Source organism: Emys orbicularis, chromosome 3, assembly GCF_028017835.1.
Source record: "Emys orbicularis isolate rEmyOrb1 chromosome 3, rEmyOrb1.hap1, whole genome shotgun sequence".
Lineage (NCBI taxonomy): Eukaryota > Metazoa > Chordata > Testudines > Emydidae > Emys > Emys orbicularis.
This window is the reverse complement of record NC_088685.1, coordinates 118,763,024-118,788,265: the sequence shown is the minus strand read 5'-3', so window position 1 is coordinate 118,788,265 and position 25,242 is coordinate 118,763,024. Positions and strand designations below refer to the sequence as shown.

At 43.0% G+C, this 25,242-nt stretch overlaps 1 protein-coding gene across 1 annotated transcript in view; it reads left to right on the top strand.

Annotated features, from left to right (window-relative positions):
* Nucleotides 1–2,542: 2,542 nt before the first annotated feature.
* The window catches only part of RGS17 (regulator of G protein signaling 17), a 91,974-nt gene continuing 69,274 nt past the window's right edge, over nucleotides 2,543–25,242 (top strand). The window contains 2 exon segments of the mRNA XM_065401644.1: nucleotides 2,543–2,577; nucleotides 2,579–2,701. Coding sequence (XP_065257716.1) covers nucleotides 2,543–2,577; nucleotides 2,579–2,701 — 158 coding nt within the window.

The window sequence follows — 25,242 nt, the reverse complement described above, 5'->3', positions numbered from 1 at the left end:
AATAGATTGAGCTCATTGAGGCTATCACTATAAGGTATGTTTTCTAATCTGTTAATTATTCTTGTGGCTGTTTCTGAACCCTCTCCAATTTATCAACATGTATCTTGATATGCTTAACTTCAATGTTAGGCATATGCTTAAGAGTTTCTCCTAAACAGGATGCTTTCCTAAAATGAAGCCTTAAAATTGTGTTGCTCATTCAAAAATATAGGAAGATCTAAAAACAAAAAGCTTTATTTAAAAGGAGTTACAGTTGAACATATGCTTCAATGGAATCCAGCAAACACCCCCAATATTACTTTCTTTATGAAAATTATACAGCTTCACAAACTCTCACATTAAGAATCCTGAATATGAACAAATATGGAATGCTGACAGTTCCCACTGTCCCATCATCCTTTGCCACTCACTAGTACTATCAATCCTATTGACTCCCAAAACATAATGAAACTTACATTTCCCTCCTAAAATATGCAAAATATATATATATATATATATATATATATATATATAAAGGTCAAAACAACAAATAAGTAGGTCACTATAAAATCCCCATTCTCTATTCAAGGGACTTCATGGTGGAGGAGAAAGAATCCACAATTGACAAAAGCCTGTTGGTACTTGTGTTCTGAAGAATATACTCAGCTAAAGTTCCCTAAACATGGGATTAGTGAGAAATGAGTAGATGTTGTCACAGGAAAATACATATTCTAATAAACCTCCTCTTCACTCTCCCATCACCTGCACTTATTTTGAGTAGTAAAGCTGTTATCTTCTCCTTCCTGAGTTGCCCGTATGGATCCACACTCTTAAAAATAAGCAAATCCCAATGCACAAACTCATCCTCTTCCCAGAAGCAGTGACTCTTGTTCCACCCCCTCAGTCATGGATCTTAAGGTATAAAAAGGGTGTGGCTTCACCTGCCCCTTCCTTCCTTCCTTCTGACCATTGCAGTTGGATTTGGAGCACATGCAGTACCTGTGACACTTCACTTGTCAGTTTTTCTGCTCCTTTGGGTACTTTGTTTGTTTTAATGTAGGCCAAAATTGTCAAACTTAAATATATAAATTTAGGTGCCTGCATCCTTGTTGAGGCATCTAAATGGCCTGATTTTAGAGGTGCTGAGCATTGACTCTGGTTGACTTCAGCCCTCATCATTAGGAGCTTGAAGTGCCTCTTCCCAGAATTCAGGGACAGGGGCATATGATTACTATAGCTGTAGATTTAATCTGTAATTTGGCTATAGTTAGTCAGTTTTTTTATTTTAAAAGAAAATAAAGTGTTTGATGCTTATGCTGTTGTGAGGCTAGTCCTCCTGGGCTGCTTACCTTTCCTTTATTTCAGTTGTGTTAAGATCGGTCCAGTATTTGTAGTGCTGTTCCACCACAATACTTTGGGATCTAGATTATCTGGTGGACTCAGAAAAGCTGCATAGACATTAAAACTGGGGAAAGGGGGGGGGGGGAGTGAGAGATATGCAACCAAAAATTAGCAGGATACAGCTGCCAAATTAAAGGTATTACACCTTCCTTATACCATGATGTGTTGGGGGGCAGCTTGTTTTGGTTGGCTAGTAGAAAGAACAATTGTTTTCAATTTTAATGTTAGAATTTCTGGATTTGTGACAAGATTCAGTAGGATCTAGATGTCAGATCTGAGCCATTGCGGGGCTATTGCACTGGAAAACATCAGGGGCGGGATTTTGTAAGGTGCAGCAAAAATGACTAAATGTGTCCTCTGTTTAGGCAGTGGAATTTGAAAGTTTGGCAAAAAAGTTGGCAGGATCCAGATTTTTGTATCACTGTTCCATGAGGTGAATCATGGTGTTGGTTTTGTCATTGCACTTGGAACACCTCTACCACTGGTTGTCCACTGAGGCATTAGAACTTGGGTGGCATGGAATTCAAAAGTTATGCAAGTGTTTTTTTGTGTCACTTGTATTGGGCTGCATCAGGGTCTGGGTGGTCTTTTCTGTGTGTGCAGTAGGAGCAGCTCGACCTTTTGTCTCTTTGGCTAGTCCAGTTTGGAAGTTAAGGTACAAAAACAAGCAGGGTCCAGGTAGAGCAAGCTGTTATCTTTCCCCTCTGTATTTATCCATGAGACACAAGGTGGCTGAGGTAATATTTTTTATGGTGGCGCCTGTCCCAAGCTGCCCCTGCTCTCCATACAAAGCACAGCTGGAATGAGTGAGGTGGCCAGCGCCCCACTGGCACACAGCCCCAACTCACTCCTTCCCAGAGCCAGGTGATTTAAAAACCCATCGCCAGAGATCGAGTCTCCCTCTCCAAAGCAGCCATGTTTGGCTGGAGACTCATTCCCAGAGCCCTAGGGGACCAATAGCACCGGTTCTCCCCTCCCCGTGCATCCTCTCTGGACCACTCCCTCCTCGGGGCTCTTTGCCTGGCCCCTTGCTCTCCGCCAGCCTGCTCCGAGCAAGCTCCCCGGGGAGGAAGCGGAGGCAGGGGACTGGGAGTGAGTCACGCCGGGGAGAAGCGGGGAAACTCCAGCTGCTCAGCTGGGTCCAGCGCGAGTGGCAGGGCGCATGTGCGCTCGCTCCCTGCCTCCCTTCTCCCTCCCTCTCTCTCCCTGCCGGCTGGGTGCTGAAGTTGGGCGGATGGCAGCAAACCAGCTCCGCTAGGGACCAGCTGCACGAGCCCTTCCCCGGGATCGCTCAGTGCCAAGCACACGCAGCCAGGCGGGGGTGGGTAAGCCAGACCGCTTTGGTTTTTTTAAAAATTATTATTATTATTATTATTTTGAACCTGAACCTTGTTAAATGGCACCAACATGTCTGCTTTATCCTGGTGCCTGGAATAGAGAGACCGAGGGGTGGGGAGAGGAGGGGGGTGGAGAGGGAGTACAACTGCAAATGCACTCACACGGGGGACGTGAGTGTGTGTAGCGGGGGGGCAGCCGCGGTGGCCCGGGGGCTGAGCTGCAAGGTGGGGTCCGAGCGAGTGTCGCTCCTCTCCAGTGATGCACAAAGGGGTGGGGAAAGGGAGCGCGGGGCTTGGCGGTGGCTTCGCTGGACTCCCCAGATATTGGCTCCTGGGCTGTGGCTCTGTGGAGCGATGCTGCTGCTGTGCATCAGCTGCATCAAGGAATCCTGATCAATCCAGGCGGGGGAGGGGGGTTCCTACCATATTGGGGGAAGGGAGGGGGAATATCGGGAAATGTCCGTTTGCAGATGTGAAAGGGTGTGTGTGTGGGGGGGGGGGTCGTACCTTTCCTCTTGACCGTCTCCTCTGGCTCCCTTGAGGCAGGTTCTCTTCTGGGCAGGAGAGTGGGGGCAATGCACCCTTGCATTTTGCACTGATTTGAAACAATCGGAGACCGTGGCCTTTTAGAAACCACACATACCATTTGTCTAGGTTCCTTGGAAATGGAAGTGATTCCCTGTAAGACCTGAACAGAGGCATGTAACACAGTGCAGAGTGCTGGCCGGAGGAAGGGGGGCTTAATACAAGGACGAGGCCCCCACTAAGTCTATAGGAGCTGCTTCGGTGCAGGGCAAACTGAGAGGTGGCTCACAGGCACCATCCTTGCCGTTCATTATTCTGATGAGTTATGGATTTTCTTTACACTCTCTCCATAGCCTTTCATGTCACCCATCCATCCTCCCCCCTCATTATTCTGCGGCATCAGCAGGGAGCTGGGGCTTGGCCGGATTCTTCTCCCCCTGCCTCGCTCTCTCTCTCCGTGTGTGTGTGTGAAAATGTCGGAGGCTGGAGGAAGGACAGAGCCTATGGGGGAAAGCAGGCGGTTACAGATGGTTTTGAGGCTCGGAAAGCAGGAGGCTGGTTAGTGGCTGCTAGCGCTAGCAATAGCGGATCCTTCCCGGCCGGCACCAAGTTACGAACAGCGCAGCGCGCTCAGCAAAGAGGCGCTCACAAGCCAACGCTTTGGCAAAGGAGATCAAGCCCACCGCCCTTAGCCACTGGCGAGGACTTGCTCTGACACAGGACAGACACTGTACAGATGCCCAGCTTCCTAAGGAAGAGAGAGTGCAAGGAAGACCCTGTCAGGAATGGTTCCTTTCCATTCGAGGTTGTTTTTGAGGGATTTGATTTTAAATCCGGGATTAAAAAACATGAGTTCTTACCTTTATCACCAATGAGCTCGCTAGAATATGAAGAAAACTAACAAGCTCTAGTTTATCTAGCTTATTTCCAGAGCGCTCATCACCATCATAATGAGCTTAGACCTGGCATAACTATGCGTTAGGGTTTGCAGTATTGAGAGGGGATCCTTATCTTACGCATTGCCACGGATTTGGGCTAACCTGTCATCAACTTTGCAGCTGGGATGCATATTATTATATTTACCAATACATACATACATAAACCTTGCTTTTTGTTTAGTTTATCAAGTGTTGGGCAAAATGGATGAAATCTCAAATGCAATAATAGATTGCATTATTTTTTAAAAAGCTGGAAAATATAAGTAGGCAAATTTATTAGTTGATAGGTTTTATAGATAAATAATAAATAACTCTGCAAAATGAATGCATACGTACTGTCTATTTTTACAAGTTTTTAAAAGGAAGTTAATTCCCATTCACATCAATGGAAGCTAGTGTCATCAGCCACATTATAAGATACATAATTAGTGTCATCATGAAAAATTGGCATCTATTTAAGTAAATGAATGGGACTAATCCATTGTTTGAGGTTTGTAAGAAACATTGTTACCTAAGATATTATTATTGCTAATAATTATTTATTTGAATTTCATCAGCACCCAAATGTGCAAGGCACCATCTCTCTGTGTGTGTGTGTGTGTGTGTGTGTGTGTGTGTGTGTGTGTGTGTATATATATATATAACAGGAAGACACAGTCCCAGCCCTGAGAAGTAAGATGCTTCTGAGTACAGAAATGGAAAAAGTGTACTTAAAATATACATTAAGTGATTGTTGTGTTTATAAAAGGTGCTGGGTTGACAGCACTATAGCCTAGCAGTGTCCTGTCCTTATGGATGCAAAGGCAATTCCGTCTCCCACTCTGCCAATCCTTGGTCTTGCTGCTGAGACTACAAATAAGAATTGCAGTGATGAGGGCTTGATTTTGTGTGTGTGAGAAAGAGAGATGGACACACAGAAATTGCTTGAAATCATCAACTCAGTTCATAAAGTCTACTGAGCAGTCATTCAATGGTAATAACTTTCCTTCACTAATGATTAGACCAAATTTAGACCTGACATCCTGGTAAAAAATCCCTATCCTATTCCTGTTATCTGAGCCACCTGGTTCCTGGGAGCCTTGGGACGGGGGCAGTGCATTGTTCTCAAACTATTGTTTTTGGTTTAGTTTGGTTTGGTTTTTCTTAAAAACTAATCTAAATGCAACATACAAGCTATATAGGACCATGGCTTTGTTGCTGATTGCCTTAAGTTATGGTTCATTGTGTGTAATGTGCATTGTTTGAAAAGTAGGATAGAACTCTCTTACCAAAAGCAAGACAGCAGTGAAGGCCCTGTGACTGAATTGCTTCTACCAGAGAGTAGGACTTGAGTGAGGATCATGCATAAAGAGCATTAGAGTTGATCAGGCTTGCTTAGGAAAATGCTTGCCAATCTTGCCATAGGATCACAAGTAGGGGTGCTTAAATTTATCTCTCAGGAACTGTAGAGGAACAGGGACATCATGACCTACTGCTACAATATTGGAATAGCGCTGTCAGGCTGCCAGTAGCAGGGTCCACATGACACTGGAACTTGACTGTCGGCAGAAACAACATGGATGAGGTGTAAGGTAGTATAGCAGAAATTCATCTGAATGGAGGTCCCTCCATAACAAATAAAACATTGATGCAGGATGCTGGAATACTCCTCTCCCAAGAGTTGAAAAGGAGATTAAAGCAAACTGCACTCTAAGACGTAGGAAAAAAGATACCAGCTGATCTGAAAGTAAAGCCAGCTAGACACAAGTATGGCCTGCCACTTCAGCAATAGCATCTATATGTAAACTTTTCTTCGAGGTAAATATGGTGGCTTGAAAAAAATTCAGTGCTTCCTCTACAATCATAGATTCATAGATTCTAGGACTGGAAGGGACCTCGAGAGGTCATCGAGTCCAGTCCCCTGCCTGCATGGCAGGACCAAATACTGTCTAGACCATCCCTGATAGACATTTATCTAAGGCTACATCCTCACTACGGGGGAGGGGGGGTCGATTTAAGATACGCAAATTCAGCTACGCGAATAGCGTAGCTGAATTCGACGTATCAGATCCGACTTACCCTGTTGTGAGGACGGCGGCAAAATCGACTGCCGCGGCTCCCAGTCGACGGCGCTTACTCCCACCTCCGCTGGTGGAGTAAGCGCGTCAATTCGGGGATCGATTGTCGCGTCCTGACGAGACGCGATAAGTCGATCCCCAAGAGATCGATTTCTACCCGCCGATTCAGGCGGGTAGTGTAGACCTAGCCTAACCTACTCTTAAGTATCTCCAGAGATGGAGATTCCACAACCTCCCTAGGCAATTTATTCCAGTGTTTAACCACCCTGACAGTTAGGAACTTTTTCCTAATGGCCAACCTAGACCTCCCTTGCTGCAGTTTAAGCCCATTGCTTCTTGTTCTATCCTTAGAGGCTAAGGTGAACAAGTTTTCTCCCTCCTCCTTATGACACCCTTTTAGATACCTGAAAACTGCTATCATGTCCCCTCTCAGTCTTCTCTTCTCCAAACTAAACAAACCCAATTCTTTCAGTCTTCCTTCATAGGTCATGTTCTCAAGACCTTTAATCATTCTTGTTGCTCTTCTCTGGACCCTTTCCAATTTCTCCACATCTTTCTTGAAATGCGGTGCCCAAAACTGGACACAATACTCCAGCTGAGGCCTAACCAGAGCAGAGTAGAGCGGAAGAATGACTTCTCGTGTCTTGCTCACAACACACCTGTTAATACATCCCAGAATCATGTTTGCTTTTTTTGCAACAGCATCACACTGTTGACTCATATTTAGCTTGTGGTCCACTATAACCCCTAGATCCCTTTCTGCCGTACTCCTTCCTAGACAGTCTCTTCCCATTCTGTATGTGTGAAACTGATTTTTTCTTCCTAAGTGGAGCACTTTGCATTTGTCTTTGTTAAACTTCATCCTGTTTAACTCAGACCATTTCTCCAATTTGTCCAGATCATTTTGAATTATGACCCTGTCCTCCAAAGCAGTTGCAATCCCTCCCAGTTTGGTATCATCCGCAAACTTAATAAGCATACTTTCTATGCCAATATCTAAGTTGTTAATGAAGATATTGAACAGAGCCGGTCCCAAAACAGACCCCTGCGGAACCCCACTCGTTATGCCTTTCCAGCAGGATTGGGAACCATTAATAACAACTCTCTGAGTACGGTTATCCAGCCAGTTATGCACCCACCTTATAGTAGCCCCATCTAAATTGTATTTGCCTAGTTTGTCGATAAGAATATCATGCGAGACTGTATCAAATGCCTTACTAAAGTCTAGGTATACCACATCCACAGCTTCTCCCTTATCCACAAGACTCGTTATCCTATCGAAGAAAGCTATCAGATTGGTTTGACATGATTTGTTCTTTACAAATCCATGCTGGCTGTTCCCTATCACCTTACCACCTTCCAAGTGTTTGCAGATGATTTCCTTAATTACTTGCTCCATTATCTTCCCTGGCACAGAAGTTAAACTAACTGGTCTGTAGTTTCCTGGGTTGTTTTTATTTCCCTTTTTATAGATGGGCACTATATTTGCCCTTTTCCAGTCTTCTGGAATCTCTCCCGTCTCCCATGATTTTCCAAAGATAATAGCTAGAGGCTCAGATACCTCCTCTATTAGCTCCTTGAGTATTCTAGGATGCATTTCATCAGGCCCTGGTGACTTGCAGGCATCTAACTTTTCTAAGTGATTTTTAACTTGTTCTTTTTTTATTTTATCTGCTAAACCTACCCCCTTCCCATTAGCATTCACTATGTTAGGCATTCCTTCAGACTTCTCGGTGAAGACCGAAACAAAGAAGTCATTAAGCATCTCTGCCATTTCCAAGTTTCCTGTTACTGTTTCTCCCTCTTCACTAAGCAGTGGGCCTACCCTGTCTTTGGTCTTCCTCTTGCTTCTAATGTATTGATAAAAAGTCTTCTTGTTTCCCTTTATTCCCGTAGCTAGTTTGAGCTCATTTTGTGCCTTTGCCTTTCTAATCTTGCCCCTGCATTCCTGTGTTGTTTGCCTATATTCATCCTTTGTAATCTGTCCTAGTTTCCATTTTTTATATGACTCCTTTTTATTTTTTAGATCATGCAAGATCTCGTGGTTAAGCCAAGGTGGTCTTTTGCCACATTTTCTATCTTTCCTAACCAGCGGAATAGCTTGCTTTTGGGCCCTTAATAGTGTCCCTTTGAAAAACTGCCAACTCTCCTCAGTTGTTTTTCCCCTCAGTCTTGATTCCCATGGGACCTTACCTATCAGCTCTCTGAGCTTACCAAAATCCGCCTTCCTGAAATCCATTGTCTCTATTTTGCTGTTCTCCCTTCTACCCTTCCTTAGAATTGCAAACTCTATGATTTCATGATCACTTTCACCCAAGCTGCCTTCTACTTTCAAATTCTCAACGAGTTCCTCCCTATTTGTTAAAATCAAGTCTAGAACAGCTTCCCCCCTAGTAGCTTTTTCAACCTTCTGAAATAAAAAGTTGTCTGCAATGCAGTCCAAGAATTTGTTGGCTAGTCTGTGCCCCGCTGTGTTATTTTCCCAACATATATCCGGATAGTTGAAGTCCCCCATCACCACCAAATCTTGGGCTTTGGATGATTTTGTTAGTTGTTTAAAAAAAGCCTCATCCACCTCTTCCACCTGGTTAGGTGGCCTGTAGTAGACTCCTAGCATGACATCACCCTTGTTTTTTACCCCTTTTAGCCTAACCCAGAGACTCTCAACACTTCCATCTCCTATGTCCATCTCTACCTCAGTCCAACTGTGTACATTTTTAATATATAAGGCAACACCTCCTCCCTTTTCCCCCAGTCTATCCTTCCTGAGCAAGCTGTATCCATCCACACCAACATTCCAATTATGTGTATTATCCCACCAAGTTTCAGTGATGCCAACAATGTCATAGTTGTATTTATTTATTAGCACTTCCAGTTCTTCCTGCTTATTACCCATACTTCTCGCATTTGTATATAGGCATCTAAGATACTGGTTTGATCTTTCCTCCCAGTTTTGTCCTGACCCTCCTTTCTCTCTGCCAATATAGCCCACACTCCCTCTTGTTTCCGACCCATCTCCCAGGTCTCCATGTTCCCCACTTACCTGCGGGCTTTGCTCACCTGTCCCCGTCGAACCTAGTTTAAAGCCCTCCTCACTAGGTTAGCCAGTCTGTGTCCAAATAGGGTCTTTCCCCTCCTCGAAAGGTGAACGCCATCTCTGCCTAGCAGTCCTTCCTCAAATAGCATCCCGTGGTCTAGGAAACCAAAGCCCTCCTGGCGACACCATCTTCGCAGCCAGGCATTCACCTCCAGGATGCATCTGTCTCTGCCCGGGCCCCTACCTTTGACGGGAAGAATCGAAGAGAATACCACCTGCGCTCCAAACTCCTTCACCCGTACTCCCAGAGCCCTGTAGTCACTCTTGATCCGCTCAGTGTCACACCTCGCAGTATCATTTGTGCCCACATGGATGAGTAGCATGGGGTAGTAGTCAGAGGGCTGGATAATCCTCGACAATGCCTCCGTAACGTCTCGGATACGGGCTCCTGGCAGGCAGCATACCTCCCGAGATGAAATGTCAGGGCGACAGATGGGCGCCTCCGTCCCCCTCAGCAGAGAGTCTCCGACCACCACTACCCTACGTTTCCTATTCGCAGTGGTGGCAGCAGATCTCCCAGCCTTAGGGGTACGAGGCTTCTCCTCCTTTACTGTAGGGGGTGATGCCTTCTTTCCTGTATCAAGAAGAGCATAACGGTTACCTATTACCACAGCGGGAGGGTTCGGAGCAGGGGTGGAGCACTGCCTGCTGCCAGAAGAAACCAGCTGCCAGTGTCCACCCTGAGCCATCTCCTCCTCCACCAGTGGTGTATCAGCAGTCCTGTGTACTGGGACAGCTACCTCAGCTGTCTCCACATGGACACTGTCCAGGAATTGCTCGTGGACTCGGATGCTTCTCAACCTAGCCACCTCCTCCTGTAGCTCTCCCACCTGCTGCCTGAGAGTTTCCACCAGCAGGCACCTTTCACATTGGATGGTCCCCCCAGCCTGGATATCAGTAAGTGGAAATTGCAAGTTACAGTCTCTGCAAAACCACACCAGGATCTGGGTAGAAGCATCCATGCTCAGGCGCTCTGTCTGGCTACAGGCGCAGGTGGAGGAGACAGAAGCAGTGGTGGCACAGGTGTTGCGGGTCTTCCTAACCATCGTAAGCCTCCCTCTGTCACACTCCCGTCTGCAGCCCCCTGTCCGCTGACAGGGTTGTTTAAGCAAGAAGTTTAAAGTTTTAAGGGGAATAAAGGGAAAACAGATAGAACCGGCAAGGGACCCTCGCCCCTTCCCACTCCCCTTCCCAAACTCCCTTGCGAAACTACCTGTTAGCAGCCCCTGGTCGCAAAAGCTCCCTGGTCGCTTGTGCGCTGCTTTATAAAGCCCTGGCCTGTATGAATGCCCCGCCCACTGATTAAGGCTCAGCCAATTACCAGAGGCTTCTAGGTTTCAAACCTTCCTTTGAAGCTCACAGCTTCCAACTGCCAGCCACAGCACACGGTCCTTCAAACAACCAAACAAACAAACAGACTGACAAACACAAGCTCAGCACACAGCAAGTAACCCCCAAACACAAACAAACACACACTACAGACAGTCACTTACCCCAAAAGGGTGCTGTATTGCTCCTCCTTCACCTGGAGAACTCCCTTGCGAAACTCCCTGTTAGCAGCCCCTGTTCGCAAAAAGCCGAAATTAGCCTCTCCCCACTTCTATAACAAGCAAATATGGCCTTGTCATTTATCTACTTTGCAGAGATCTTTGAATGTGAAAAATGTGGAAATACTTGTAAGTTTTATAAAAGTGTACCCAATGAAACAATATTAGTTATTATGGAGGTGTAGTTAAGACACCATAGTTAAGGTAGAGGTCTTTTTAATAATTAAAGCAGGGACTCAACTTCTTTTTCATATGAACAATACAACATATCCTCCCCATATTTACAGTGTTTACTCTTTGAGTGCAGAATGAATTTTCTGAGAATTTACAAATAATTCTGTTAATTAGGTTGAGTTAAAATTAATTAAAAACTAGGTCATTTAAGAAATTTCACATCTCATGTCAATCTTTTCTTTCTGCTGAATTATCTTAATAATGAAATAACACAGGCACTTTCCATATTGTTAAAATTAATTGAAAGCTTATGCATAAGCTATATTTGAGGAAATTAAATTGCAATTAAGATAACAATTAGATGCAACTGTTAATAACTTATGAATATATAGGCTGCAGACAGGTGCAGGTCAACAGCTCAGGTAACTCTTAAGGGGGGGTCGTTGTGACTCTAGAGGTAACTCAACCAATCATCACCCTTCCTCTGCAGTAAATTTGCATGGAACAATTCTATAGGTTGTAATTAGTCATCAGTTTGTGGGAGACTGGATGCATGTGTCAGGAGTTCTCACTGGTAGCTTACTTGGTTCAGCTGTCACTGTTCTTTAAAGATTTAATGTCTGTATGCTAGATTGGGCATCATAACTTGAACAGCTTCCTATGGTACTGCAATCTCAGCTCCTCTGTACACAGAGACAGCACTGATGGGGTGGTAACTGGGGCAGGAGTCCAGGGTAAACTGTTAAACTGCACCAACATTGAGTCTCAGGACATGGGTTCTCTCTGAGCATTCTCTTTGGGTTTCCTGTTTAGTTTTCATATATGAAATTTTTAATAATTTCTTAAAAATAAGAAAATGCCCATACAAAAAAAGTCAATGTTAAGATGGAGTTAAAGTTGAGAGTATGTATCAGAAGCCAACAGGTAAAAAACATTACGGGCCTTTTGTAATCATCTCCAAACCAAGCATTACAAATCCAGGAACTACATAATTAAGGTTACACTTAAAAGAAATCTAAACATGTTAAGTTAAGAAATGCACAGTTGTGGTACCTAGACAACCTTAACTCTGCCTTCTTGTGATAACAGGAAGGGGAAAACATATGAAAAACTCTAATATGTATAAAAATCAGTTTAATCTAATCTGAGACCACAAACACTACAATAGCTTAATCATAATTATATGGTTATTGCATGACACCACTACAAGGCAGAGTTAAGTTTGTTTGTGCATTTCTCACCTTACTATGTCTGGATTTCTTTTAAGTATAACCTTGATTATGTAGTTCCTGGGTTTGTAATGCTTGTCTTTTGGGTGATGACAACATCCCTGTAATGTTTTTTTTATCCTTAAGTTACTAAGACATACTCTTAACTGTAACTCTATGGAAATGTAATTTTTTTTGTCTGGGAATTAGTAGTAGTAGTAGGCAGTCACTAAGAGGGGAATCTGGAGAGAAATGTCTTAATGCTACCTGGTGTATTATAACTATTCTATATTGGACAGTCCAGGGGCCTCTAATGCCCGTATACCTGGGCATTTTTTCTCAATTCCTGTAAAATGTTGAAAAATGAAGGCGAAACTTTCACTGGGCCTGATTCTTTGCTGTGCAGTTTCTGGTGATCGCAGCAGGGTAGGGGGACAATATCTCAGCCTTAGCCCTGGCACAGATGAGAGCAGCCTGGGGGCCATTCTAACTTGTGCCGCTGGAACTGGTCCCCAAAGGATTATCCAAACTGGGGTTAGCAGGAGCACTGCGTGCTCTGGCCACTCCTCGTCAGTGATACACCTCTTCCCACCCTGGACTTGCCCCCTATGCTAGGGGGCAGCTGTGGGGAGGGAAGAACAAGAGTCAACTATACCAGCTCTGTGCCCACTGAGCCTCTGTCGTGCCAGCGGTATGTCCAGCTGGGGATTTATGTGCAGTCCCCACTTCTTTGGCGTCACCTGGTCAGAGCAAAAAGTGTGGAGCAGACCAGAAAAACTGGCCCACTCTGTTTAAAGAAAAATTGTTGATCCGTTATGAAACAGTTGATACTGCTATGAAACTTACTGAATATTCCCCCTCCCTTTGGATCGTTATTTGATATTCTGTGCAGGCCTTCACTTTCATTTGGCTTTAGGAAAATAGAATATGGTTGTATCTCTGACAGAGAAATATTTGTCATTTTGTGTGAGACTCATTTTTAATTTTTTTTAAAAAGGAAACATGATAAAACGGGCGTAGTCAGTGCCACACTTTATAAATAGGTCTAGCCTAGGTTATAGCAAAAGCTCTGTTTATCACTGAATAGTGTCAATAAAATAACATTAAGGAGTCTGAGACAAAGCAGCTAAACTACAGAAATTATGGATGAAGGCTGCACGATATCCTTAACTCAGTGCCGTCATGCCTAGGTATTGCAGCTCAGAGGGCTCTTATCAGGGGATCTCAAAGCACAGGATGTTCTGACATATAACCTGTTCTGGCATTCTGTGACCGGGTGCTGGACAAAGACAGCTGTACCAGCAGTCTGATCACTGGATCAGCAATTAAATTGCCCTGGAGTAAATCTGGGGGGCCAAACTGTGCCTAACTGATAGATTGGGATAGGTTGCAGAGAGCCCCAAAAGCTTATTAGCCCAGAAAGTAGAAAAGACATAGGAAGGAAGTGGTATGGGGAAAGAGAGAGAGAGACAGGCAAGCTTTTGAGAGGCAGAGCCAGGAGAGAGTTCTCAGGGGGAATCCTAGGATCATAGGATTAGAAAAGACTGCAAGGATCATCTAGTCTAACATCCCTGCCACGATGCAGGATTTGTTGTGTCTAAACCATCCAAGACAGATGGCTATCCAGCCTCCTTTTGAGAACCTCCAGTGAAGGAGCTTCCACCACCTCCTGAGGCATCTTTTCCATTGTCCTACTGTTCTTACAGTTAGGAAGTTTTTCCTGAAGACCTCTGTTTCCCCCACTCCTGGGCTGAATGAGCTAAGGATTGCATGCTTATAAATACAGAGCTGCACATGTTTGTAAAGGTGGTGGGGAGAGCACTGTAAATACATTGTTTGCCCAGAAGAAGGTCTCCGAGCAGTTTGTGTCTAGAAAAGAGACAGGAGTGGGCTGATGCTTTGTCACGCATTCCTAGGCACACAGCAGGCTTGAAGCAAGAAGGCTTACCAAGAAGTCCCTGTATTTCTTGCTTTGTTTCTGACCAATAAAAACATTAGAGTACTTCCATGAGAGAAAAGGTATAATGAATGACAAATTGCATGGTCATTGACTAGTGTTTATATTACTCTGTTGACATCACTTTCTGAAATTATGAACTCCTCATCCAGTGCAAAGTTCACATTATTGCAAAATCATTACAGGCTAGATTCTGCCGTCTTTACTCACACTGGGCCAGATATTCAGCTACTGTAAATGGTTGTCAAACCAATGTTCTATGCCAACTATCTCAGCTGGGGATCTAGCCCATCGCATAATATCTTACTCCATGAGTAGCCCCATTAAATTGAACATAAGTAAGGTGGTAAATGTAATCCTAGTTACTCAGCCCCTGCTACGTAGTTAGTTTTGTACGTCTGCTGTTTTAATTTATTGAGAAATGGCAAAACACTAATAATAATCAGCAACTTGCAAAAGTTATCATTGTGGGGGAACAGACATATAAGATATTTTTTGCCACTCAGTCACACAATGGTTTAAAAATGGGTACAAAAATATTTGTGCACCTAGATTCATACCAATAGGATTTAATGTGTCTGTAATATAGCAGCCTGAACTTCTGGTAATAATACTTCATATTTATGTAGTGTGTTAAATGTGTTCAGAACATTTTACAAATCTAACTAATCTTCCTAATATAAGAAACTGGGGCTAAGAAATTCTGTCAGATCTTTAACTGTAGAAGTAAGCAGCATACAAGAACAGAGCAGAGGATAATGACTATCAGACATTATATTGGATTATTTTACACTTAAGGCCAAATCCTGGAAATTTCCACCAAGCCAAATAAATGTTTTTTATGGAGGGTAACCCTCCACACACTGGCTAGAGCAGCAGTGCAGCCATTTCACAAATGTGGATGCTGTAGTAGTGGCAACTGTGCTCAGTAACTTCATGCAGGAGTGGGAGTTGGGTTGGTCAGTGGATTCATGTATTTGAAAACTCATTGGCCATGCCCATATCACTCCCTTGCTTCAAGCCCCGTCTGCATAGCTGTAGAGAGAACCATTGAGAAGTTCATATGCCATGGTGAGGAGCACAGGGTAGATCTGCTCTGTTGCAACATGGGTCCCTCTACTCAGACATACCCCACATAGAGCAAGTCCTCTACTCAGCCTCTCCCCAGCTTACCCTCTGTGCAGTGGAAACACAGCAGTTCTTCTTTCTTTAGATCATCTGCATGCCCTTTAAAAGTGGGCAGTATTTGTCCCTTTTTGTCCTTATGTATTTTAGGTCTTAATATTCTTGACTTCCAAATGACAACAAATTTGATTTCTCTGCTGATTATGACAGATGTTTATAATGCTAATCCCTTTTTGTAGTCACAACAATTTTTAAGAAATGGTTATGGTTTTATGTTCTGTCTTCAGAGTCCTTCATATAATACAGCAGAGAGAATTGTTTAAGCATATTCAGCAGGACAGCATTATAGTTTAGGATCAGGGAGTGACATTATATGTGTGTGATGCAATGTGAAAATCAAGCTAGTATACGTTGTGCCCTTACTTCCACTGGTGTTTTTCTGGGTCAGGCATTTAATTCCACGACAAAACACAGTGACCTATTTTCAGTCTGATTAACAAACAAAAGGAATCCTAATGATATTGTATGAGATATATTCGATCTAAAACTTAGTAGTATTTCATGAGGGCTTGAGAAAAACTACCGAGAACCCAAGAAGACAAAAAAATGGAGACCAAAACAGCAATAGGAAAATATCAGTGACAGAACAAAAGGAAAAAATATTTATCCCCAGAGGAAAGGAGCTTTTTTCTAGAGAGTGCAGTAGTCTTGAACATGTAGACAATTTAGTAAATACTGAGAACAATTACAAAATAATAATCTGATGGCCATTAGTAGTAGTAGTAGTCGTAGTATTTATTATTTATTATCTTTACAGGTATTGGTTTGGGGTTTCAGAATTAACAGAATGTATTAGTATAATAATATTAGAAGACTGCCCATAAGTATCACCTTTTCATCAAAGAATCTCAAAGCACTTTTCAAACATTACTGTGCCCCAGAGTGCTGTGAGGAGTAATTAAACAGCTTTGTGTTTATTTGAGAGATGGGTAAAATCAGACCCAGAACAGTTATGTGATTGTCCAGGATCACAGAGCAAACCCATGGCAGAGTGAGGAATAGAATCCTGGGGTGAAATCCTGGCCCCAGTGAAGTCAATGACAAAGCTCTCATTGATTTAGCTGGAGACGGGATTTCACCTCAAGAGTCTTGACTCCCAGTCTCACTAGGCAGCACTCCCTGTGTAGAAATACCACCAAACACTCCCTGTATAAAAACACTGTAGATAGCTGAAGATACCTAAAAGGTCCAGTTAAAAACAAAGCAAGAGGATTTCCAGCAAAGTAAACATGGTTGGTCTCTCCATTCACCCCATTGTTTCAATCATTTTGAAAATAACTAGAACAAAACACCAACCATTTTCATTCAATATATTTACTCTTTTTTACATCTGATCATGTAACCTGAATATCAACTTGAAAAAATGAATATCAATTTGCAATTGAAAAACTGTGTTAAAATCAAAATCCATAGTGAGTAGGTGACCTACAAAATTTGGAGGCCCGGGATCCCTTATAACAATGTCTCTCTAAATTTTGTAACCTAGGGATTAAGCTATAAATACTGGACATTTTCCAGTAGATAACCTACTACTTTCTGTGTTTGTGTCAGAATATTCAGCTCCTCTTTGATCAGTTCTTTAACACAATCTGCCTTTTTTGTGATTCATTAAAACTTAGCCTGTTGATCTCCCTCTTTTTTATGTAGACAATGCCAAGACAATTAAAGTTAGTTAAATAAGATCTGTCCTAGCTTCAGCAAATTTATGTATAAAATAATATGCTGCAAATTTCCTTTGTCCTCGTTGTTAGCTTTTGTGATAGAACGTGCCATAATATTGCAGTCACAATATATATATGGCACAGCTAGAAATGTGTACAATTGATTACAATAGACAGGAGTAACTGATTGAGCTATGGCTAAGTTCTAGCAATGAATATATAAAACAACTCTGCTGTAAGAAGGCTAGATTTATTTTATCTGGATGTGTGACCCACTGAAGACACAACTGTAGCTTGTGTGTAATTATTTTAAAAACTGCACCCATAAGGCTAGCTGGTGTTTTGAAAGACCATATGGGGCCTGATCCAACTCCCATTAAAGTCTACAGGAGTTTTTAATTGACATCAGTGGAGCTGGACTAGACCCACAATGAAAAACAGTCTCCCTATACACAGTATAAGTCACCAATTATGTTATACATTCAGCTTTATAATTACAAAAGTATACCTGATCTCCCGGTAGGCAGCGGCCATCTTGCTGACAAGTAACATCATTTGTAACAACAAATGAATGGGAGCCCAGATATTACTTAATGCAAACTGTTTTTCTTCCTCTGATAGGGTCCAATGCTGTAAGGCGCTGAGCACCAGCAACTCCCAGCACAGTTAGTCAAGCTGAGGGTGCACAGCACTTTTCTGGCCAGGGGACGTAACGTGGGTCTAACAAGGAGAAGGCAGAACTTTTATGGTTTTCATTTAACCAAGACACATAATGTTTAAACAGCTAAAGTTTGTTTTTTCTGTGTTAAACCCACAGGCAAGCAGGTTAGTGACTGTTTTAGAGCGTGCTACAGTGTGCACGTTAGGGTACGTCTACACAGGAATAAAAGACCTGTAGCATGGACACAGATTGAAGTTTGAGGGGTTCGGACTGTGGAGCAAAAAATCTGTGTAGACTTTTGGGCTGGGACTGGAGCCCAAGCTCTGGGACCCTGTGACAGTGGAGGGCCCCACAGCTCGGGCTCCAGCCCCAGCCCAAACATCTACACAGCAATTTTTTGCAGTTCCGGAGTCCAAGCCCCTCAAGCCTTAGTCAGCTGACCCAGGCCAGCTTTGGGATTTTTATCCCTGTGTAGAGGTAGCCATAGAGTGTGTTAGGACTAAGTCCTGCAAGGTACTGAGTGTATCCAGTGAGGTGCTGAATGACTCAGCTCCTATTGAATTCAGCCTCACAAGGCTGACAGCATCTCAGTGGATTAGGTCACTTCTTATGTACATGCCCACCTCCAATGGGTGGCCTAGAAAGGCACTTTAGATAACATTTGACCCAGTTGTGCTTCTGAGATCCACGGATGGAATGAAACCTCTGTGTGCAGCCCTCCCCTTCTTACACAGACAGTTGGCTCAGACCCCTCGACAGCAGCATCCATTCCTTTCTCCTTACTTAACCATGAAAAAGGCCCTCAGTGGATCTGAGTTGCTCAGAGGATTGTGGGGGGAGGGGTTGGGGAAGGGATGTGATGCAAGAGGGAGGCTATATCATTCTGCCACCTGGGCCCAGTGGTACTCACAATGAAGTTTAATAGGCTGTGTTACATTTCCACAGGTCTCTCCCCACCCCCTTTTACACAGGTCTCTCCCCACCCACTTTTAAGACGCTTTCTAGGAGCAACTGTCATCTGAGGAAATCTCAATGGCTAGAACTGTGCTGCCATGGGTTGGGGGGATAGGACACAGAACTATCATAGGGGCACATGCTTCCTGCTGATCCCCCAGGGTCAGAGAATCATAGAAGATTAGGGTTGGAAGAGACCTCAGGAGATCAACTAGTCCATCCCCCTGCTCAAAGCAGGACCAACCCCAACTAAATCATCCCAGCCAGGGCTTTGGGGATCCCAGATGATCCATGAGGTTTGTAGTTGAGCCTGTTGTACCAACCTGCAAAGAAACTATTAGGGGGGAAAGTCTCTGCAAGGAACATTTTGTAGAGATTTTCTCCATGTTAGCTGCCTCCCACAGATTTTTCCACAGGAGGAATAATTGGGCCCTTTCTGTTTACTTAAAGCTAGGCTGTGGAACCCTTCCTCAAATTGTTGTGCATTTACTCACATGAATAGTGACACTGAATTCAATGAGACTACTCAGGTAAGAGAGTGCACACCAATGTGAGTGAGGACTGCAGTCTAGCCCTAAATTAGAGCCATATTCTGCCACTCTGACTTGGAGTAGTAACTTATTCTGTGACTAATCCAATTGACTACTATTTATGTGAATGTCACTACTTAACATGAGTAAAGGTGGCAGAATCTGGCACATAATCAATGTAATCACTAATTACACCATATAAAATACAAAGAAACACAACAATATGACACTTACCATTGCCTGGTAGAAAAGAAATAAATGACAGTATCTTCGGTTTTGTATATGGTTTCCCCACTGTACAACAATAAAGTTCCAAATAAACAAAAAGAGAAATAAAAAAGAAATGGAAGTATAAACAAACTGGGAGGACATTTAGATATAACACAGCCAGACAGGATTCTGCTCAATCTATAAAATGTACTTATGCTAGCAAACTACTGCTGGCTTCATGAAAGTTGAATAGATCAAATTTCTTAAACAGTCATCAGAGTTGGATATAATAAAGAGAGCAACAAATATAAGTTAACAGCTAAAAATCTGTTGTGATGGAATTCTGGATAAGGTCACCCCAAGAATCCAAAGTTTCTTCTTGATGGCAAGTGGATTTATTACAGTCTAAAGATTCTTTCCCTTGTCATCCCAAAAACAATAGTTCATGCTTTCCAAGATGACACACTTAAGGCAAACATTAATGATGCTTCAATATCAATATGAAAAATTTCTTTTTCAATAAATCTAGTCTTCTTCATAAGCTACTCATAAGAGACTTTTGTCTCTCCTGTGCTCAGCACCATAGTATCTATGTGAGCACCTTATAACACTAGATAAATCAGATAAGTAGACATAACCTAGCTAGAAATCAGGGCCATATGCTCTTTGCCAACAGGATCATGATACCAGCAATAATGATTGTGTGAGACAACTGCATTGGCTTCACCTACATCAACTGACATGGGACAGACAAGGTGTCACTCTCTTTGATCTGAGGCTATTCAAATACCCTTCTTAGTAAAAAATGAAATCAATAGATGGTGGACAAATTCAGGCTGCTTGGATGAATCACCAAATCATTCACCTGACAGCGAGGTCTTCTTTAGAGCTGGGCAGCAAACAATTTTTCCATCCCACAAGAGTTGTTGAGATTTAAAAAATCAGGCTGAAAAGTCAAACTTTCTTAATTTTTCTTGAGCTGATAATCAAAAATAAAATAGTATCAGGTCAATTGAAACATTTCATTTTGATAATTTCAAAACATTTTGTTTCAATTTCAACTAAAACAAAATTGTTTTGAATCAAAAACAAAACGTTTTTGTTTTGAAAATGTCAAAATGGACATTTCAACAATTTTTTAAAAATTGAACTGGGAGATGAGTCAAAACTGACCCTTTCCCACAATCAGTTTAGATTGTGACAAATAAGCATTTTCTGATTGAAAAAAAATCATTGTGTCACAAAATTCCCAACAAACTGTATCCTTGTTCTCACTTCGATGAAATAGGTTCCAGAGGATATTATATCTGAGGGAGCAGTTTTTCTCCTCTTCCATAGAGGTCTTTGAAAAGATCTGTCAGTGGGAGTCAGATCCTTGAGGTCCTTTTCATTCATTTGGAGTGTCATTCCACACTATACATCTACTACTCTTCACTGATTGGTCAGGACAGCCAGCAGTCAATGTAGCTGTTGACTGTCAAGTCTTTTTCAAGCCATCCATTCTATTTGGTTCCCTCTCGTTCTTTGTGGACTATTGAAAGCTAATGCAGTCTTTCTGTGGGTTGGTGGATTCTATACATGACACATATTATTTCTTGTTGCATTGATTGTGACACATAAACACAAAAAGGCCTAATCCAGGCTTCTGTACCCTTGACAGATAATTAAATAATGAAAACTACACTTCAGCTATGACAAAAACAGCAGTGGCAAACCAACAATCTTTCTCCACACAAAAGAAGTCAGGCCACAGAACTGAAATTTCCCCATCAACATTCCAGCAAAGCCTTTCCTCTCCCAAAATAGCAATCCATACACAATGGCCAGACTCCACAAACTTTAATCCTCCCCAAATGCCTGATGAAATATGTGACCTTTGCTGCAACCCTAAAGGTTGACAGATATGGCTATTGTGAACCCAGAGGGTCTAAAGTTTATAGGCCTCATGGAGAACGCCCTTCCCACAGGTCCCTCTCTTTATACCAAAGGATCTCCAGCTAGTCACACTGTTGCTTTATGATTATCTGGGAGTCTAACAAGAACTCTAAATTGCAAACTCAGTTGACAAACAGAGGACACAGACCCTTAATCAAAGTGACCTTTCACATATCTTATGGTTGATTCCACTGTCCTACCAACATCAGCTCAGTCTTTTCTGGGATGACTCTAAACCAGGTTGTGGTCATCCATGCCCCAACCACAACTATACAATGAGACAAACTTAACCACACTCTGAGAAGGATGAAATGGGGAGACAAAGCTTAGCGCCATCAGCATATTGAAAACACTTCACCCTATGCCTCCTTGATATCCCTTCCAATGGCCAACATACAGGGAGGGTGATAAGATGGAACCTGCATGTGAGAGATCCCTTGGGACAGAAAAGCAGTTACCCTCTGGGGGTCTCTTGGAGAGACAAGTAGGAAGCGTCCACAAAGCAGCCCTGTCTACTCTTTCTCAGGTCTTCACGCAACTCAGCAACACTTCAGGATCAACAGTTTCAAACGTAGCTTATAGATCTAATAATGTCAGCAAGGACATCTGATCTTTATCAGTCCCTCTAAAGAGATCATCAGCCAGAGTCACCATGACATGCTTAATGCCATAATCAGGTGTGAAGCCAGACCAACAAGGCGTCAAGATCTGAGGCAACTAGATAGGGTGAGACATGTCTCACCACAACTTTCTCCATAGTTTTGCCTGGAAGTGGAAGGTTAGAGATAGGCATGTAGTTGGCTAGATTGTCAGTGTCAAGAGAGAGTTTCTTAAGTGAAGGGCACACTTAAGAGTGCTTGTCACACTCTGTTCTCCTTAAATGAAGCATTGAGAATCTCCCCTGAAAAATGATCCCAAGCCTTCAACAGGGAGGAAGTATATGGCAAAAGCAAAAATTACAAAACAAACTTCTTCCAGCATTTCCAGAACCTCCATAAGCAACACAAGCCTAAACTGAAGCAGAGGAGCTTCTGTTCCCTCAAGATCCTAGGCTGCTGCCACAGTTGAAAACAGTTGAGCTGAGCCTGAAATTGACCAATGTTCTCTGCAAAATAACAAGAAATTTCCTGACAGCGGGAAATACTTGAATCAGCTCCCAGGAGAATGCAGCTTGAATTAAGCAGGCTATTCATTAAATGGAATAAATCTTTTATTCAAGATTTTGCAGATGCTTCCTTCTTTGTCTCCTGCATAGCCATACCATATGAGCTTAGAAAATGTTTATGTCACAATTGGTCACATTCAGACAGGGCCTTCTGCCTCTGTCTCTCCAGCAGTCTTCCTGCTTACATCCTGAGGCAAGAGTTGCTGAACTGGAGGGGTAGAGAGTCTGAATTATTTATAGAAACAACCTACAGGGAGGTTGTACAGTGGGCCCACCTCAGAACTGGCTTCCCCAGTTCTCCAGTTGAGCAAGCAATTCCACACTTAAGGGGCTGTGTGTAAAAGGGCATAGATTTAGGAGAGGTAGAAGGAAATGGAAGGAATATTAAGGCAAGTGGATGTGGCAGAGCATGGGATGTGTGAAGGAAAAGAGTAGAGTCCAGAGTGGAAAGTTAGGCAGGATAATTTGAAGGGTCTAAAAAATGAGGGTAAGAAGTTTGGATATGGCATAGGGAAGGAGCTCAAGGATGGGACTGAGATGATCAGAGCGGTGGCAGATAAAAATATTTTTCACAGAAAGAGGAGCCAAATTGTGAGAGGTGCCCATTGAGATTGTGAGTAGGAATGAAGGGAGGATCATGGAACTATGGATTGTGGTGCAGGAAAGAAGGGGAAGGGAGATTTTTTTTCTTTTTGAGTAAATGAGGAATGTATCAGTCTTTTTTCAGTTGAGTTTAAATTGATAGTGGGACATCGAGGATGAGATATTAGAAAGACTGTCACAGATGAGAGGCTGAACAGAGGAACAGAGATCACCAGAAGTAGAAAGATTCCAGAATCATCAGTGCAGAGAAGCCAGGAGCAGAGTGTAGAGGGAGAAGACTGAGGCTAGAACACTGACTGCCAGCAACAGAGAGCTGCAGGGGGAAGAGAGAGATTCTGAAGGAGCTAGCAGTCAGATAGGAGAAGAACTAGGCAAATAGAGAGTCTAGAAAAGCCAGTGATGAGATGTTTCTATACTTATTGTTTTAACTGAAGTTTGTTTTCTACCAGCTCATTATTTGTAGGAAGTGGGTGTGACCCTAACAGCATCCCCATGCAAGAAGGCAAGGGGCTCACTGATGTCTGGTAGTACGTTTCAGCTGGTCTGACCAATTCAGTGTACCCCAAGTCACTAATATCATAACCTGAATCTAGAAGGCGTCAGGTAAGATATCAATAGAGAGCTAATAACATACTGATCATTGATATTATTGCCCTGGTGTATGTACAGAGGACAGATTCAGAATTACAAATATATTGGAAATTATTTTATCAAAGTGTGTCTGCCAGCAGGGGTAAAGTTACCCTGTCCTAGACAAAGGAATGTGGTTTTACCACCTGGAAGGTATTTCCAGGGTTCATTAAGAGACAATGGGAATTTACCTAGAAGGTAAACAGGACCATCAAGCCAACAAGGGGGGGAAAGGACAACTCAGTATCACAGCAGGGAGAGTAGATTGCAGGAAACAGATCAATTTGCATTTTAGCAAACACAAGAGGGGAAAGAAATTAGCATGGAACTTCCTTCATCAGGAGTCTTCATGTCACCTTCCTCACAGCTCAAATAAACTTTACTTTAGGGATTGAAAAGAATCCATTTCAAAGGTGCATGGACTATAAAGATAAGGGCAGAGAACCCCAAGTTATCTTTCACCCCAGAAGACAAAGGAACTGAGCACTTTGGATTTTGGAGAGATCCTGTTCAGAAGGGTGGTCAGCTATCTTGCTGGAAGGTAGATTGGTAAGGAAATTACCTTGACCAAAGGCTGTAGCTTGTTGTGTTAAGTCTTAGCCTCTAGAAAATGTTTTCACTTTTATTTGCTTGTAACAATTTCTAATTCTATCTTTTATATCTCTGAATTGTCCAGGAGAGGGTTGGACATTGTAGAGCACATGGTTTGGGGAAAACTAGGGACTGGGGGATGTTGGGGACAATCAGAATTGCTGAGTCAGAGCTGCTTAACACATGGATGCTCAGTGTATGCTTATATGCTGGAGGAAGGGTCCAGACAAAAGAGCTACATCAGCAGGGCATTTTAAGGCACTCAGGGTTATGGGGCAGGCAGTGACACAAACCCTCAGTGGTCTGTATTGCACCCCAGAATGTAACAGTGGGAGGCAACCATTCAGCATAAGGAGATCCTAGTTCATTTATATACCTAGTCATTAAAATGTTTTAAAGGTTTTCTTTAAAAAAATTGTGTTCTGTGCTATGAAAAATAGCACTCACAGGGTACCATAGCCAAGAAATGTTTAATTTTCCTTTGCTAGCTGGTAAATAAGATTTCTGATATAGCCATTTAAAATAGATACCATACAAAAAACTCTGCTTAGTCTGGACACCACCATAGATAGCACAGTTGCATGTCCCTAAAAACAGAGGACCTGATTGTCCCCTCTATAGCTATACATATGTAGAGTCTTCCTGAATGTAAAGGGGCTCCATTGCCTCAGTGGTTGGGTTTTCTACGGCTTTAGGGAGCCACACCTGGAGAGAAGGCAGTAGAGGTATGGTACGAGCAGGGGTACAGTGGCACTAGACGGTAAGTCTGCTAACGAGCTAATAGAGCCCTTCTGGTGATCCCCGAACATGCTCCCCGTCGACTCCGGAACTCCACCGGGCAAGAGTTGGAAGCGGAGTCGACGGGGGAGCCACGGCCATCGATCCCGCGCCGTGAGG